Source organism: Aptenodytes patagonicus, chromosome 12, assembly GCF_965638725.1.
Source record: "Aptenodytes patagonicus chromosome 12, bAptPat1.pri.cur, whole genome shotgun sequence".
In the NCBI taxonomy this organism is placed as follows: Eukaryota; Metazoa; Chordata; class Aves; order Sphenisciformes; family Spheniscidae; genus Aptenodytes; species Aptenodytes patagonicus.
The window spans coordinates 23,449,833-23,463,425 of record NC_134960.1 but is presented as its reverse complement, the minus strand read 5'-3'; the positions used below and the strand labels follow the sequence as shown (position 1 = coordinate 23,463,425).

Genomic DNA, 13,593 nt, shown 5'->3' with positions numbered 1-13,593 from the left:
CTGAAGTCACAGGTAAAGAAAACCCTTGTGCCATATAAAATGTTCATGTCATACTGATGTTAAGTTAGCGAGGAGTTACTACAAATTAGGACTGCAATTTGTTTTCACAGCACTGCAAGAGTAAGGGGGGTAGATTTTTTATAAATTAATTATACAATTAAATAATTAACTAACATTGCCGGACATTCTATATTTGAGAATAATTTACAAGCTAAAAAGCTCACAGTTTTTAAACACAGAATTAAAGTCTTTACCTTCTAACCACTTCTTTCCAGCCTTCTTCTCTTTTCTGGCCTCTTTTTGGACTAGTCAGATTCAACTTTACATTTGGAGATGTCAGAGGCAGGGAAACAGGCTTGTAAGTAGTTGACAAGGAATTTGAGTGACCTTCACCATCAAGCCTGGGAACAGAAATGTGCTGATTACAAATTACAGAATAAAATGACAGCATTACAGTATACATTTCTGCAGCTTAAAACTACTAGCACAAACTGTTTTCGTTCTTATTTTCTACCTGGAACAACTGTTGCGTGACTTCATAGGTAGTTTTTTTACCTTTCAGTCCACAGCCTATACCTTTCCTCCAAAAAGTGGAGTGCTAAACTGAATGAAGTAATACCAGAAGCACTAAGGACATCAGATTTAAAAAGTTTATAATAGGTGGTACACAGCCACTTAGGCACAACCTGATTATGTGTCTATACTGTGTTCTCCTTTTTGAATAGCTTTTTAAGAAAAGGTACTTTGGTAATAATGTCTCTTTCTTACTAAATACTTGAAAGTGTCTGTTTTTCAGCTCTCATTGTTACAGATTCCCTGGAAAGTGCTTCTACCCCTCACCCCCCGTTTTATGAATGGGTAACTGAGGCACAGATATTTGAGCATATTTCTGCGTTTAAGCCCCCGTGACATCAGTTTGGAAGCAGGTGCCCAAGTATCATTACCTGTACTAATACAGCTGTAGGAATAGTCTAGTGATACAAACAATGCAAAGTTTGGGTGAGAGAGAAAAAGAGAAAGAGAGAGAGAACAGGCAATCTCTTGTTAGGTTAACTGATCTACGTGGAGGTGGGAAAAAAGCAGCACTGGGAGCTCACAAGGTCATCTGCAGCACTGAAACATAGGCAGCAATCTTCACAAGTCACTGAAAAACTAGCCTTATGTGATTCAACCCAGCAAAACTACAGCATAGCTGGAAAATTTACAGAGGACCTCACGCTTCAGCTATCCTGCTAAGCATCACTCCTCCTCTTTACTATATGCAAGTTTTTATTCATCCATTTTATTCCTCATTCTTTACAGCATTTTATGTTCGTTGTGTCTTCTTGCAGGCAAACTGTTTGTTTATACTATACTTTATACAAACTTCAGAGATCTATCCACATTTAAGTAACCCAAGCATACTGATTACATGAAAAGCAATGTTTAGACAATATACCTTTTAAAATGGCAGCATTTTCTCTCTTTACCTCAGTAAGTTATAGCTCTCTGATAATAAACCTGCCCAAGGCATTTTAAAGTTCTGGAGAACTTTACTTGTCCTCAGATAACTAAGATTGAGGCAAAGAGAACAAGAAAATGCATATGAAAGAAAAGAACGAAGTCCATTGTGGAATATTGATTCCAGAGTAGACTTTAAAAGCTTTTTTCTGCTTTGTCTGAAAATGTCTAGGTACATTTTCAGAAAAGCATCATTATGAAGTTTGAGTTTAAGTTTCAGTTACAGTAGCCTTGTCATCAGCATGTCTATGACTAGAGAGCAAATTTAGAAATGATTTTCAGACAAAGTCTGCCTAGTGCAAGAGCCAAAGAGCACTTGCAGAATTAATAAAATATACTAGCCCCATTTTGATATTTATATACTGTCTTGTTTCTTAGGTGTACTTTATCTAACAGAAGCGCCGCTTCTAACAAGGAGTTAGAAGTACGCATGTAGTTAGCCCTGCTGTAGTGAACTGCACAGGATTACAAGGCTTTTGTAGGAGGCCTTGGACAAAAGGTCCAAGGCAAAAACAATTTATGTTCATAAAACAGAACATAGACAAAATCCGATTTCTAACATTCCTAAGGGTAATCCAAAACCCACACCCCCCCAACCACAAGGGCTGACAAATCCACTCATTCTGCACCTAATTTTAATCTGGGGGAAAAAAAAGAAAAAAGAAAATCCTGACTCTCTTCCCACTCCCAGACAAGTGCCTCAATCAGTCTGGCAACAGCCTTCTCGCTTGCTGCCCTTTTTGATCCCATAATGTTTGCTTTCTTATTGAAGCTGAGTTCTCAGTCAGCCAGGTGTCCTGTAGATCAACCCCCGTACCCTCTCCCCTCCCTTAATGCAGGAAAAGAAAAGAAAAAAAAATTATGGTGGATCAGATTCATACCACTTACATGTAAAAATAAGCAAAGACTACAGATTCAGATGGGATCTAAGCTTTTTGATTCAGACCAATGACCTATTCAGAAACTGGTGTTATAAAAGTTATTAGCTCATTCCCTGGCAACTGAATGATCTTCCAAACCATTCATATGGCCCCTGCACATTCACCGAGTTCCTTTGACTCTCACCTCTGGCTCGACAAGGTTAAATCAAACTGGCCATCAACCTGGCAGGTGAAATGCTCAGAGTCATCAACTTCTTCCCTCCTTAGAACAAAGAGATTGCAAGTCACATGAGTTAATGATGAAACCATAAAACAATCAAAAGGTAATGAAGCCACTTCTGTAAATAGATTATAAGTAAAGCTGGCACTTCCTTTCTAAATTCCCAGCATATTCACTTTAAGACCTATTCTAATAAAGTTGACAATGCAACATGGATGCTTGAATAGCGCAGAGAGGAAATTGGCTGTTTTGCTAAAGTAGCATTAAAAACTAGCCAGCAATGCCAAAAAAAAAAAAAAATCTTATCTTTACCATTTTAAAGAGGTTGAGTTCAACAAACTTGACAGTGTTATTTAATAGCTACGCAAATAAAGCAAACTCAGTCTCTCAAGGCTTTGGGAATGAACCAGCTGGTGTAAAGCTTAAGCCACAGAAAATTTACATTGGCATAGGTAAAGCCCTGTGAAACAATAGGGAAGCAATACAGCAGTCTCACCTCGTTGGTGTTTTTGAAGCCGAGGTGCTCGTTTTTTCTTCCTGAGAGGGGATAAGCAACGAGGCATAGCGCCGCTCAGAGGAATTTGTATCCATTGTGAAGTTCAACTCTTGGCTTTTACCTCCACTGCTACTTTCGCTATTGCAATCTGTGCTATCCAAGTTATCTGAATCACTGTTCCCACTTGCACCACCACCTCTTGGCTCTCCATTTATTTTATTTTTATCTGCTTTTTGCTGTGCTAGAGATATATGCTGATCTGGCAAAATTATCTGCATATTCTGAGGAGTCTCTTTTGTTTTGTTTTTCTTATTTTTTCTATTTGTGCTGGGGGTAGTCACCACATTAGCTCTCTTTTTCCCAAAGGCATTTGTGAAAGTAGTTGAAGTCGCAGAAATTCCAATTGTAGTTGTAGTAGTTGCACTAGGAGGCTCTATAGGAACTTCTTGCTCCACTGAAAGAAAAACAGTTGATATACAATCAAAACCCACAAAATATAGAAATCAGTGCTTTGACTGAAGACACTACAGCTAAAGTTACGCTCCTTGCTGAGCTGTCAAACTACTTGCACTGCATTCAGCTGTAAATCCTCCAAGAGTGAAAGACTTTTAGGAACAGGGGGGCGGGGAAGCAGCGAACAAAGGAGTTTTGCCAGGAACTCTGACTGCAGAGGGCAGAAGCTATGCAACAATGTCACTGTACCAGAGAAGCCGGCTTTCAAACAGATTCCCTTCCCTAGATGGTTAAAAAAGGCACCACCACAACTACATTGTTCACAGAAACACTTGTTCTTTACCTTCATCATCATTTTCTTCTTCATCATCATCTTCTTGCAGTTCCAGAGTTTCTTTAGGCTTGTTTTCTTCATCTTCTTCTTGTTTTCTTTTTTGTTCCTCTTTCTTCTTCTTTCTCTTTTCCTTTCTTTTCTCCCTTTTAGCTGCAAGAGCTTGCTTTCTGCTCTCCTCTCTTGACTATGTAGGAGAAAAGGATCCATATTTAAACATTTTCACACAGATTAAATTATACTTATAATTCAGATCTTCCCTAGAAATCTGGGGGGAGGGAGAAAGGAGAGAGCACGATGAACTAGAATGACATTGTCACATACTGAATCATTATGCAGAAACTGGGCAGACCTTATGGAACAACAGGACTAGTTGGTCCCAAAACTTCTAAGGAATGACAACAAAATAACAGCCAAAACAGAGGTATTATAAAAATATAATTTACTGGAAAACCAGCAAAATCTCTCATCATCTCAATCCTTTCTCAAAAAACATTTAATAACCTCATTAATATTTTTGCAGCAATGTTCACATCTGAGTCAAAAAGATCTTCCCAGAGTATTTTACAGAAAAGACTTGTTATCATTTGAACCACTTTTTTTTAATATATGTAATCAGTCAAATCAACTACACTACACTGTAGCTTTGCAGAGCAACTGATAGGTGTTTAAGGAATCAGCAACCTGGAAAATTTAATAAACTAATATGGAACTTGTTTGTCAAAAATTGTAAGAGCCTCCATTAAGAGAGCCCACTAAAGAGTGCTTAAGAAGTGTCTGCATTACTCTGGGACACTTCACAGTATTCTCAGTGAGGGAGAAGTTGATTTCCCCCACTATCTGCTCAACTACATATAGTTCATCGGGCAGGTCGCAGGCTCTTCTTTGTAACACTGAGTAGAAGTCCGTAAAATGCTTATGGACTACATCTTACACGATATGTAAGACACCACCGAGACTGAAGACCTCCCTCATTGACATGTTATCTGCACTGAAGTAATGCAGGAGAGCTACTACCTAAGGTAACTATTGCCAAGTCCAAGCTTTCCTAAAAATGATAATGGAGTGGCTGAAGCAGAAGTCAGTTCTAATTTGCCACCCTCAGCATACACTTCACTTTTTGTATATTAGAGGAAGGAAAGCACATACAGTCACAGCATGAAGAACTACTGCCCTAAGAAGCACCAACAGGAAATATAGCCTATAGATTAGTACATAGTTCAAACCGTTATGCTACACAACAGCAATTCTCTACTCACTTTTTCCAGGTCTAGCTCCTTCAGCAATATAGTTGCGTTCTTATTTGCTTCTGCAGCCTGCTGGTCTTTAGCTTTCACAATCGTCTCCACACACTGGTGACACTTTTTCAACAGGTCCTGGAATGCAAACTTGCCTTATTACCTCCGTAATAAACTAAAATTGAGGAGTGAGGCCTGCTCTACAAACATGAGATCAGCTTCCCTGTATTCATAAACATACAAACTACTTCAACAGAATAGGACTTTAAAAGCTGATTTTTATTTAAGTTCTGTATTAAAAAGGAGACATGCACAAACCTCCAAATCAAATGTACATGAGCAAACATGTACATTCAGTTTTTGAATACTTAAGAATTTCTCATGTATGTTTTCCCTGAAAAGAAGGGACAGGGTCTTTTCCCGAAGTTAAACTCACCTTGTCAGTTATTGTCGCTATATATCGCATGCATTCAATGTCCGAAGGAAACTGGTTAACTTCTTTCACCAGGAACTGAACTACTTTCACGTGCCCCTAGAATAGCAAAGAAAATTCTAATCCCTTGTATAAAATTGTCAACATTTCTCATCAAAATACAAGTTTGATATCTCTTAGTCCAATGCAAAAGACTAAAAATAAGCAAGAACATTTCTGGTAAGCTGCTGTTTGGGAAGAAAGGTAGTTACCGTTTGCTCAGTGTTGACAGCATGTCTGCTGTTCTACATCATGGTGGCAAAGACAAGCTCTCCCACAGGTAATTTTTTATTTTAAAATAGAAGGACCAAACCAGGCCCAAGGGCAGAGGCAGCTGTTCATGTTTTCAGTAACAGCCAAGAGGACCCTCTTTAGACCCCACCTGTCACCCCAACCCACCCTCTTGCCATTCACACCACAGAGCTAACTTAGATGGTTCAATTACAAGGTAAGTCTGATCAGGGAACTGAGCCACCTGAGTATTATCCTAGCAAACATATTCCTCTGCTGCTGGATTCACTCATTGAGGGGGTACACTGTGCAACCACACAGAAAGTATCCAACTGTTGTCTCTCAAGTTATTTGAAAGCAATGGAGGGACAGCAGTGGCATGCTTGGTATTGTTGTTTGTCAAAAAAGCTGTACCCTTATTTGGTATTTTGTTAAAGGCAAAGCAGCTACAGTTAATAAATTCCTCTGCTATAGCTATGCTCCTTGCATCCAACAACATAACTGATGAAACCATCACAAAGCAATGTTCTTCCCGCCAAGGAGAAAAGGCAGTGACAAAAGAGCCGACTCAACAACAAATTAGGAATGGAACAGGAGAAGCACAAAGGAATCAGGACAGCTTATTACAGACTGGTGTTTTGTTCATCTCAAAAGCAGGACTGAAACAAGCAGTATAATCTTCAGAAATGTAGAGGGGGCTATGGTAATCTCAAGACAGTGAAATCTCAAACAGTGGAAGTTTTTGGACAGTGTATAACTGTAAATAATAAAGTTAACATGGTTTATGGAACAAAGGTTTTCACCTCTCAAAAATTAAATCTGTGTGAAGTACACAGATTATGATTACTTTAGAGCAGGCATTTTATCAAAACAGTAATTTTGCTGTTTTGTATTTGATTCTTCCAAAACCAAGCATTCAGATTTAAGACCAAATGAGAAACTCTATTTTGAAAACATTTAGCATTGAAACATAAAATTAAGTTGGTCTCCTACCTTGCGAAACGCTGACATAAGAGGTGTAATTTTCCGATTATCTGCAGCATCCACATCTGCTCCTGCTTGCACAAGCAGCTGAACCACATCATAGTGACCACCATTAGCTGCCAACCACAGAGGTGTGTTTCCTTTCTTGTTACGAACATCAATATGCGCTCCTCTAAAAAAGTACAAGTGTAATTGAGTGAAACAAGGTATGAGTAAAGGTGGAAGTCAGGAAGTAAGATCACAAAAGATCAGAGTACAATTGGATATATACCTTTAATTACCGAAATCTAGTGGCTAGATAGAGAAATTCTGTCCCTGAAATCTGCTGTTTAAGTTGCAACGTAGTGACACAGGCATTATTTAAACCTCCCTTACCGAAACAAACACTCACCCAACATAGCCTACTGCACCACCGCTATGCAACTAGCAACAACGGGTCCTTTAAATTATCATTAATGTGGTGACTACCCACAGGACAAAGCAGCCCCTTGAGATTTTAGCAGCGCATAGGGTTATGCTTGAAGAGCTCAAGAGCTACTTCCAGGCTTTGCACCCCAAGTGACAGTGGGGAAATGCTCATGTGGGAATTGCTGGATTAATACACAGCAGAGCTGCCAAGCCACATGCTGTTTGCTTACCTCTGGTCCCAGCTGCCTGCTTAGCTTAATTAACACTGGAGTAGCAGGATACTCCAGGAAAACACTGGAGAGTAGGGAACAGATACAACATCCTACTTCCAAAGCTTCCCACTCCCTTTGCTCTCAGATGCACGAGGCAACGTAAACAAGGGCACCCTTGCCACAGAGGAATACATTACAGAACAAATGTGGCACTAATGAGAAAGAAATAATTTACCGATTAATCAGGAGCTCACAGAACTTGTAGTGACCCTTATCTGCTGCAATTGTTAAAGCTGTATCTCTTGAGGAAGGCACAGGTGGAGCATTAACATCCGCTCCTTTATCAAGGAGAACCCTTCCAACCTCTGCATATCCTCCTGAAGCCGCTTCCATCAGAGGTGTGAGACCAGTCTGTGCAAAGAGAATGAATTACACAATGTGAAATTTGTACAATATACTTTGGATAAGACATAAATGATTTCTACACAGGGAAATCAGATTTTTTATTTAGCTGCTTATATTTAGTTTAGGAGCCTAACTTCAAGCATTCTCTTTCTCAAAACAAAAACAAAAAACAAACCAAACAAAAAAACCCAAAAAACCAATACTCTTGGGCTTTCATTTATACAAGCCCAGGCAAACTGTTTGACTAAGTACCACCAGACAGCTGTCTCAACAGCAAAAACAAAGTTTACAACAGGATTTCTAAAACAGAGGTTAGAACAGATCCAAATGAAGACACAAGTGTTTCTATGAAAATGCTCAGAAACTGGCTTTATAGCTTTTTTCTAGCCTCCCTTAGCACTGAGACTGATCTGGGCCCAACTTAGTTGCCAGGCAAATAGACTTATACCAGCTGCTAACATGCCCAACTGACCATTTGAGAGCTGGCTTTTATCCATATCCCCTTTTCTCCAGCCACAGTCATTCCAGAAGCAGGCGGGGTAGACAGACACAGCAATTATTTCAGCAGCCTTAGGAGTTACCAAAAATTCCTTTGTGCTGGGGAAATCAGTCTGGCTGTCTACACAAGCTTTAAGCTTGCTTTATGGCAGGAGACACAAAGCTGTCCCAGAGTACCAAAGGATGGGACCTGTGGAGCATTTCAGAGGCACAGAAAGTCACAGTACTGAAGCCACGGGTTCTACAGCAACGTAAAAGCTTTACAAAGTTTGATTGCACTACTGCTGTTGCAGACAAGAAATCTGTTCTACATGAGAATCACTATAAGCAACACTATTCTCTTCCTGCCTAGACTTCACTCATATGTAAAAATATGTATATCTATCTGTTCTGTTAACGAGTATCACATCAAGCTTAAACCTGAAGTTTCTCAGTACTACAGAACAAGAGTCAATCTAAGTTTCATTATGAACTCAGAAGGACCAGTCAGCTTTTCCCTAATGCAAAAAAATTCATCACCATTGATGCTTTTTTTTCTTAAAACCAAACTTATCTCAGAACATTTAATAAGTCCTCTGATATAATAAGTCCTCTGAGCCCAGAGAGGCTCAAAGTAACAGGAAAATTTGAAGAAACTTGACGACTCAGAGAAATCACCTGTTAGAAATAAGTCATAAGGAAAGGCGATTCACACACTTACCTTTGCCCTGTGCTCAACGTTGGCCTTCCTGTCCAAAAGCAGACTGACCACCTCTGCTCGGCCTTGGAAACAGGCCAGGGTGAGGGCTGTATTCCGGTTGGTCTCAATTTGGGCATTAATATCAGAACCCATATCAAGCAACAGTTTCACGGCAGGTACGTGGCCATTCATAGCAGCCAGCATCAGAGGAGAAATACCTAGCTTACTCCCGGTCCTAAAGGGAAAGAAACAAACTGCAGTTCCCAGAACCGAGGAATGCTCTGGGAAATGTAAGTGTATCTAAGAGGAACAAAATGTTTTGTTGTAAGCCAGAAAGGAACATGTAACATACACAAATATGGACACTGACCTAAAATACTAGCGTTTTTTAATTGATTAGGAGAAACCATCAGAGTAACTACATGCAACAGACAATTGCAATTTATAAACAAGGAAAATACATTTCAGCTTTAGATGTTCAGATGGCTGAAGCACACATAAGCCTTAAAATACATACACTAAAAATCAAGGCTGCTTCTGATTCATTCAGAAAAAACATGCTTCTAGCACAGCTGCAGTTTTAACTTTCTCTAGTGATAGAATATATGTAAGTTTTCTTAAAATGAATAAAGAGGAGGCTTAAGAGACATAGCTGTGTAAATTTGTTCCTCTTACTGAAAAAGACATCTTCAAACACACACATAGAGCTGCCCTGAATGCTTTGGCCAGTTCCTTTACCTGGTTCTATTGGAAATAGTCTGACTTCTAGATCCCAGACGGTAGAAAAGGGAAAGGGAAGAAATAGGTTTGCAAACTATAATAATCCCTTAAAATTTAGGTATAAGGGAGATGAAGTTTGTGATAGTTAAAGGCAATTTAAAAGCACTAAGATAACATGAACATAAAGGATAACATCAGTGTAGAAAGGCTGCAAGGAGGTCTGAAAGCACTGGAGATTCCAACCTATGCCTCAGTATGCAGCCAACAATGGAGTGTCTGTGCTATACTGCAGTTCATCTGGTGTACATAGTACATTACCTTGAATTAATTTCTGCCCCAGCATTGAGAAGAATCTTGATGATATTAACATAGCCACCAGATGCAGCAAGGCTTAATGGCGTATAATCAGACACATTCCTGTGTTCTTTATTTGCTCCCCGGGCCAACAGCAAATCAACAACCTGAAAAGACAGCATGCATATTAAAAGACATATTGTGGCCTATCCAGGAAGTAAAAGGATGTTATCACATGTTCAAACCTTCCAGAATGCTACGCTTCCATTGTCAATAGATAAGATTCTGCAGGAAAACCTCTATCCTCTTTTGCTTTACTTTTACATATGTGCTTGTACAGACTTAGCAACTGATGAATACATCAGCTAATCTGCGTGGGTTGTAGCAGTGCAGCACTTGTCTTCCAGAAAGATTATTTTACCTAATCAAAAATGCAAGGCTTTACAGTGAAGCTCTTCCTGTGAATCTTGAGTTTGCAAACAAGGGATCTATCCCACTCCCATAATATCTCTCACTGTTTGACCGTCTCTTTCAGTAACTCCTACAACTTTAATTCAAATGACACTTGAGCCAAGTTTGACCATCTGTATTATATGGTCTTTCCAACAAAACACATGGTAAAAATCAGACCGACGGATGTTAATGGAACAAGCATCAGGAAGGACTTCTCTATCAGAAGCTGCTTAAGAGAAATAAAAGGGGGGGAAATTAAAACATTTCTGGTGATGTACTGCACTTTAGTGGGCCTCATTTACTACTAACATAGGCTAGATGATTTTTCAAATAAGCCAGAAAAAAGGCTGCCTCACAAGTTGCTAAGCCAGAAACATAAGAGGTAGATTCTGGCATAAGGAAAAAAAATGAAGACTAAGAACAAAAGACTTAAGTAGTTCAATACGGGATGCTATCACAGGCCACACTGATCTCTCCTTTTATTTGTGAGCTGCATTTTTACTGTTAAAGATCTGAAATTAAAAAGTCAAAGTGGAAACTTTCCCTTTTTGGCCAACTGTTTTAATCCTTAGAAGTTCCAAAACTTACTACTCCCATACCTTGCAGAGAGCCCTTTGCCATCTCCGTGCCATCTTCTAAGCTAGTATGCCCATGACTAAAGTAGGAAGGATTGAATAAATCTTATTCAGGAGGGGTGGGGGGGGAGAAGCTGAGAGAAAATTGAAACCTCCTTAAAAGACTAGTATAATGTGCCCTGCATTGCATCTGCACTTATCAGTCCTGCACATTACCACTAAAAACCATGTACTGCCAACACAAAATTCCAGTTTCTGTCCCTGTGCGCCTGCACTGGCTGTTTTAGTTTTGAGGGTGGGGAAGATGCATAAGGGAAGTGTTCAGTGAATGAAGTTACTCATTAAACATCTCTACCTCCCTCACAAAAGTACTTATCTTGCAAGGATTCATCGACAGAAGAATGACCACAAGTTATAACAACCATTAGCTAACAAAACTGGGATAGCCAAGGGAGAAAAGAATAAATTCTCTTTCCTCTTGGAAGAAGAAAAAGACTTAAATTAGCTACACTTATACAGGTTAAAAACCTTCCAGAAAAAGGATGATTTATTATATCATCAAGAAAAAAAAAACCACTGTACAAAAAACTATCTACAAAAAACAATTCAAACCCATTGAGGACAAATATGTCTGTACCTCTTGGCGTCCACCGGAGCATGCCAACGAAAGCGGAGTATCCTTTGTGCGCTCAGACTGTGCTTCTATATCCCCACCTTTGTCTAGAAGAATTTCCACTACACCAACATGTCCAGCAGTTGCAGCCAGAATCAAAGGCGTAAAACCTAGTAACAAGAGATCATGTTAAAAGCAACCTTGAGAATCTCAGAAGTATTATTAAGGAGCAGGAATGTACAAAAGGGTTAATTCACTATGACTTCTATTGATCAGATATGTCTTCCTCAGACTGGGGGCTTCCTGGTGTAGACCACAATCTCAGACCCTTTCCTGGCCCTCTTCTGACCCCGACACATTTAGGCTCTGATTCCAGCCAAATATAATTAAAGGTTCTTCAAAAGAAATCTAAACAGTACTTGCATTGATCAGTTTGGATTAAGTTCCAACCAGCACATCTCTTTAGAGAAGTCACAGCTTTCCACTTAATTCCTATTTAATAAAGCTCCAACAAGTGAACACATCTGCACTGCTCATGTTGCTTACTTCCAGTGGTCAATGTGAGTTCCAAGGAGAGAGGCATGGTGGTTTTGTTCTCTCAGCTCTAAAAGATTTGAGATTTTGCTGAACTCTGTTATTGGGAACAATACGATCCATAGCCTGACAACTGCTCCCCATTAGCTTTGTCAGCCAAGATTTGATATTTACCCCCATTAGCCACTCTATCTAGTATGCTAAGGTCTTTTGTGGAGGGTGAATCATAAGGACAAGAGTGCTTCACATTTCGCAAATCTGCGTAAGATACCACTCAGATGCACTTCCTTTCAAAAATACAGACAGAAAGGCATGCGACGTCACTGGCTTGATATGGCCAATATTTCTACATGAAGTGCAAGAATGCAATTCTACATTTTTGCAAGCTTTGGTAATTTTTTGAGCAAAGAATCCCAAATCCCAATTTGAAATTCACTGTTTCAAGTTATAAAACTGTTTTACTGTTTTAGCTTACCCTTCTTGTCTCTGTGTTCAATATTGGCACCACGTGCTATCAGTACAGACACAAGTTCTTCATGACCTCCCGCACATGCAAGGGTCAGAGCAGTGTCGTGATTACTTTCAGTCTTCACGGTTGGGAAGAGAAAGAAGCAGATATTCAGAAATTAAAAACACTTTAAGAGAACTTCAACATTTTTAAGACAGCACTAGATTAAATTTTTTCCTTTCAGAACTTATCAGAAAGCAAGCCCACTCAAAACCAACTGCAATTACTCACGTGTGCATCGATGTCAACTGAAGGATACATAGGGAGCACTGACTGCGAGGGCACATTGCTCGATGCCTGTGAACAAGGCTCAGGCGTAGGGGATTCGGTAGTGTGCGAGGAGCTGGTGGGGCCACTGGGCACTCTGCTATTCACAGCTGAAAAGTAACACCGTGTTATTAATCCACTCTTAGGAATGCCACATTTTATATGAAAAATATTTAGTCTCGTAAAACTGCAACAGTCTAACATCAAAACAGTAATGGGGGGAAACAAATTAAGTGTTCCTAAAAGCAAACGAGTTGGCGTCTTGAGCAAAGAAGCTTTCCAGCAGTTAAACAGTGTAAGTATCATCCCCAAACTGTGTTAAGTTAGAAAATAATTTTATTAATTAGTCTGTATGCATTACGAGTATGAATTATGAAGATTATTAGTTATCCTTTTCAAATTGTAACCTTCACTGTTAGAGTTCAATCATGTGCTCAGTCTAAGCAGGCAAATGATTTATCACTAAAACACAAACCTCACGTTCAGAAATACAGTCTCATTCTGGAATTCAAAAGTTTTTCATGTAAAGGTTAGTGCACACCTAGTCTCCAGAGAAGGTTTTCAAAGCAAGATGACTGACAGCAACTTACACCATTAATTGTGTCTCAGTTAAAACAACCC

At 39.4% G+C, this 13,593-nt stretch overlaps 1 protein-coding gene across 3 annotated transcripts in view; it reads right to left on the bottom strand.

The window, feature by feature from the left end:
- Positions 1-13,593, bottom strand: part of ANKHD1 (ankyrin repeat and KH domain containing 1) — a 117,604-nt gene that overhangs the window by 15,381 nt on the left and 88,630 nt on the right. For all 3 annotated transcript variants that reach the window (XM_076350085.1, XM_076350086.1, XM_076350087.1), the window contains 13 exons: positions 12,937-13,082; positions 12,673-12,784; positions 11,688-11,833; positions 10,047-10,189; positions 9,030-9,243; positions 7,662-7,837; positions 6,816-6,978; positions 5,556-5,651; positions 5,141-5,257; positions 3,894-4,068; positions 3,098-3,551; positions 2,566-2,643; positions 255-401 (listed from right to left, as the gene is read on the bottom strand). In XM_076350085.1, the coding sequence (XP_076206200.1) occupies positions 255-401; positions 2,566-2,643; positions 3,098-3,551; positions 3,894-4,068; positions 5,141-5,257; positions 5,556-5,651; positions 6,816-6,978; positions 7,662-7,837; positions 9,030-9,243; positions 10,047-10,189; positions 11,688-11,833; positions 12,673-12,784; positions 12,937-13,082 (2,167 nt within the window). The remainder of the gene's footprint in view (positions 1-254; positions 402-2,565; positions 2,644-3,097; positions 3,552-3,893; positions 4,069-5,140; positions 5,258-5,555; positions 5,652-6,815; positions 6,979-7,661; positions 7,838-9,029; positions 9,244-10,046; positions 10,190-11,687; positions 11,834-12,672; positions 12,785-12,936; positions 13,083-13,593) is intronic.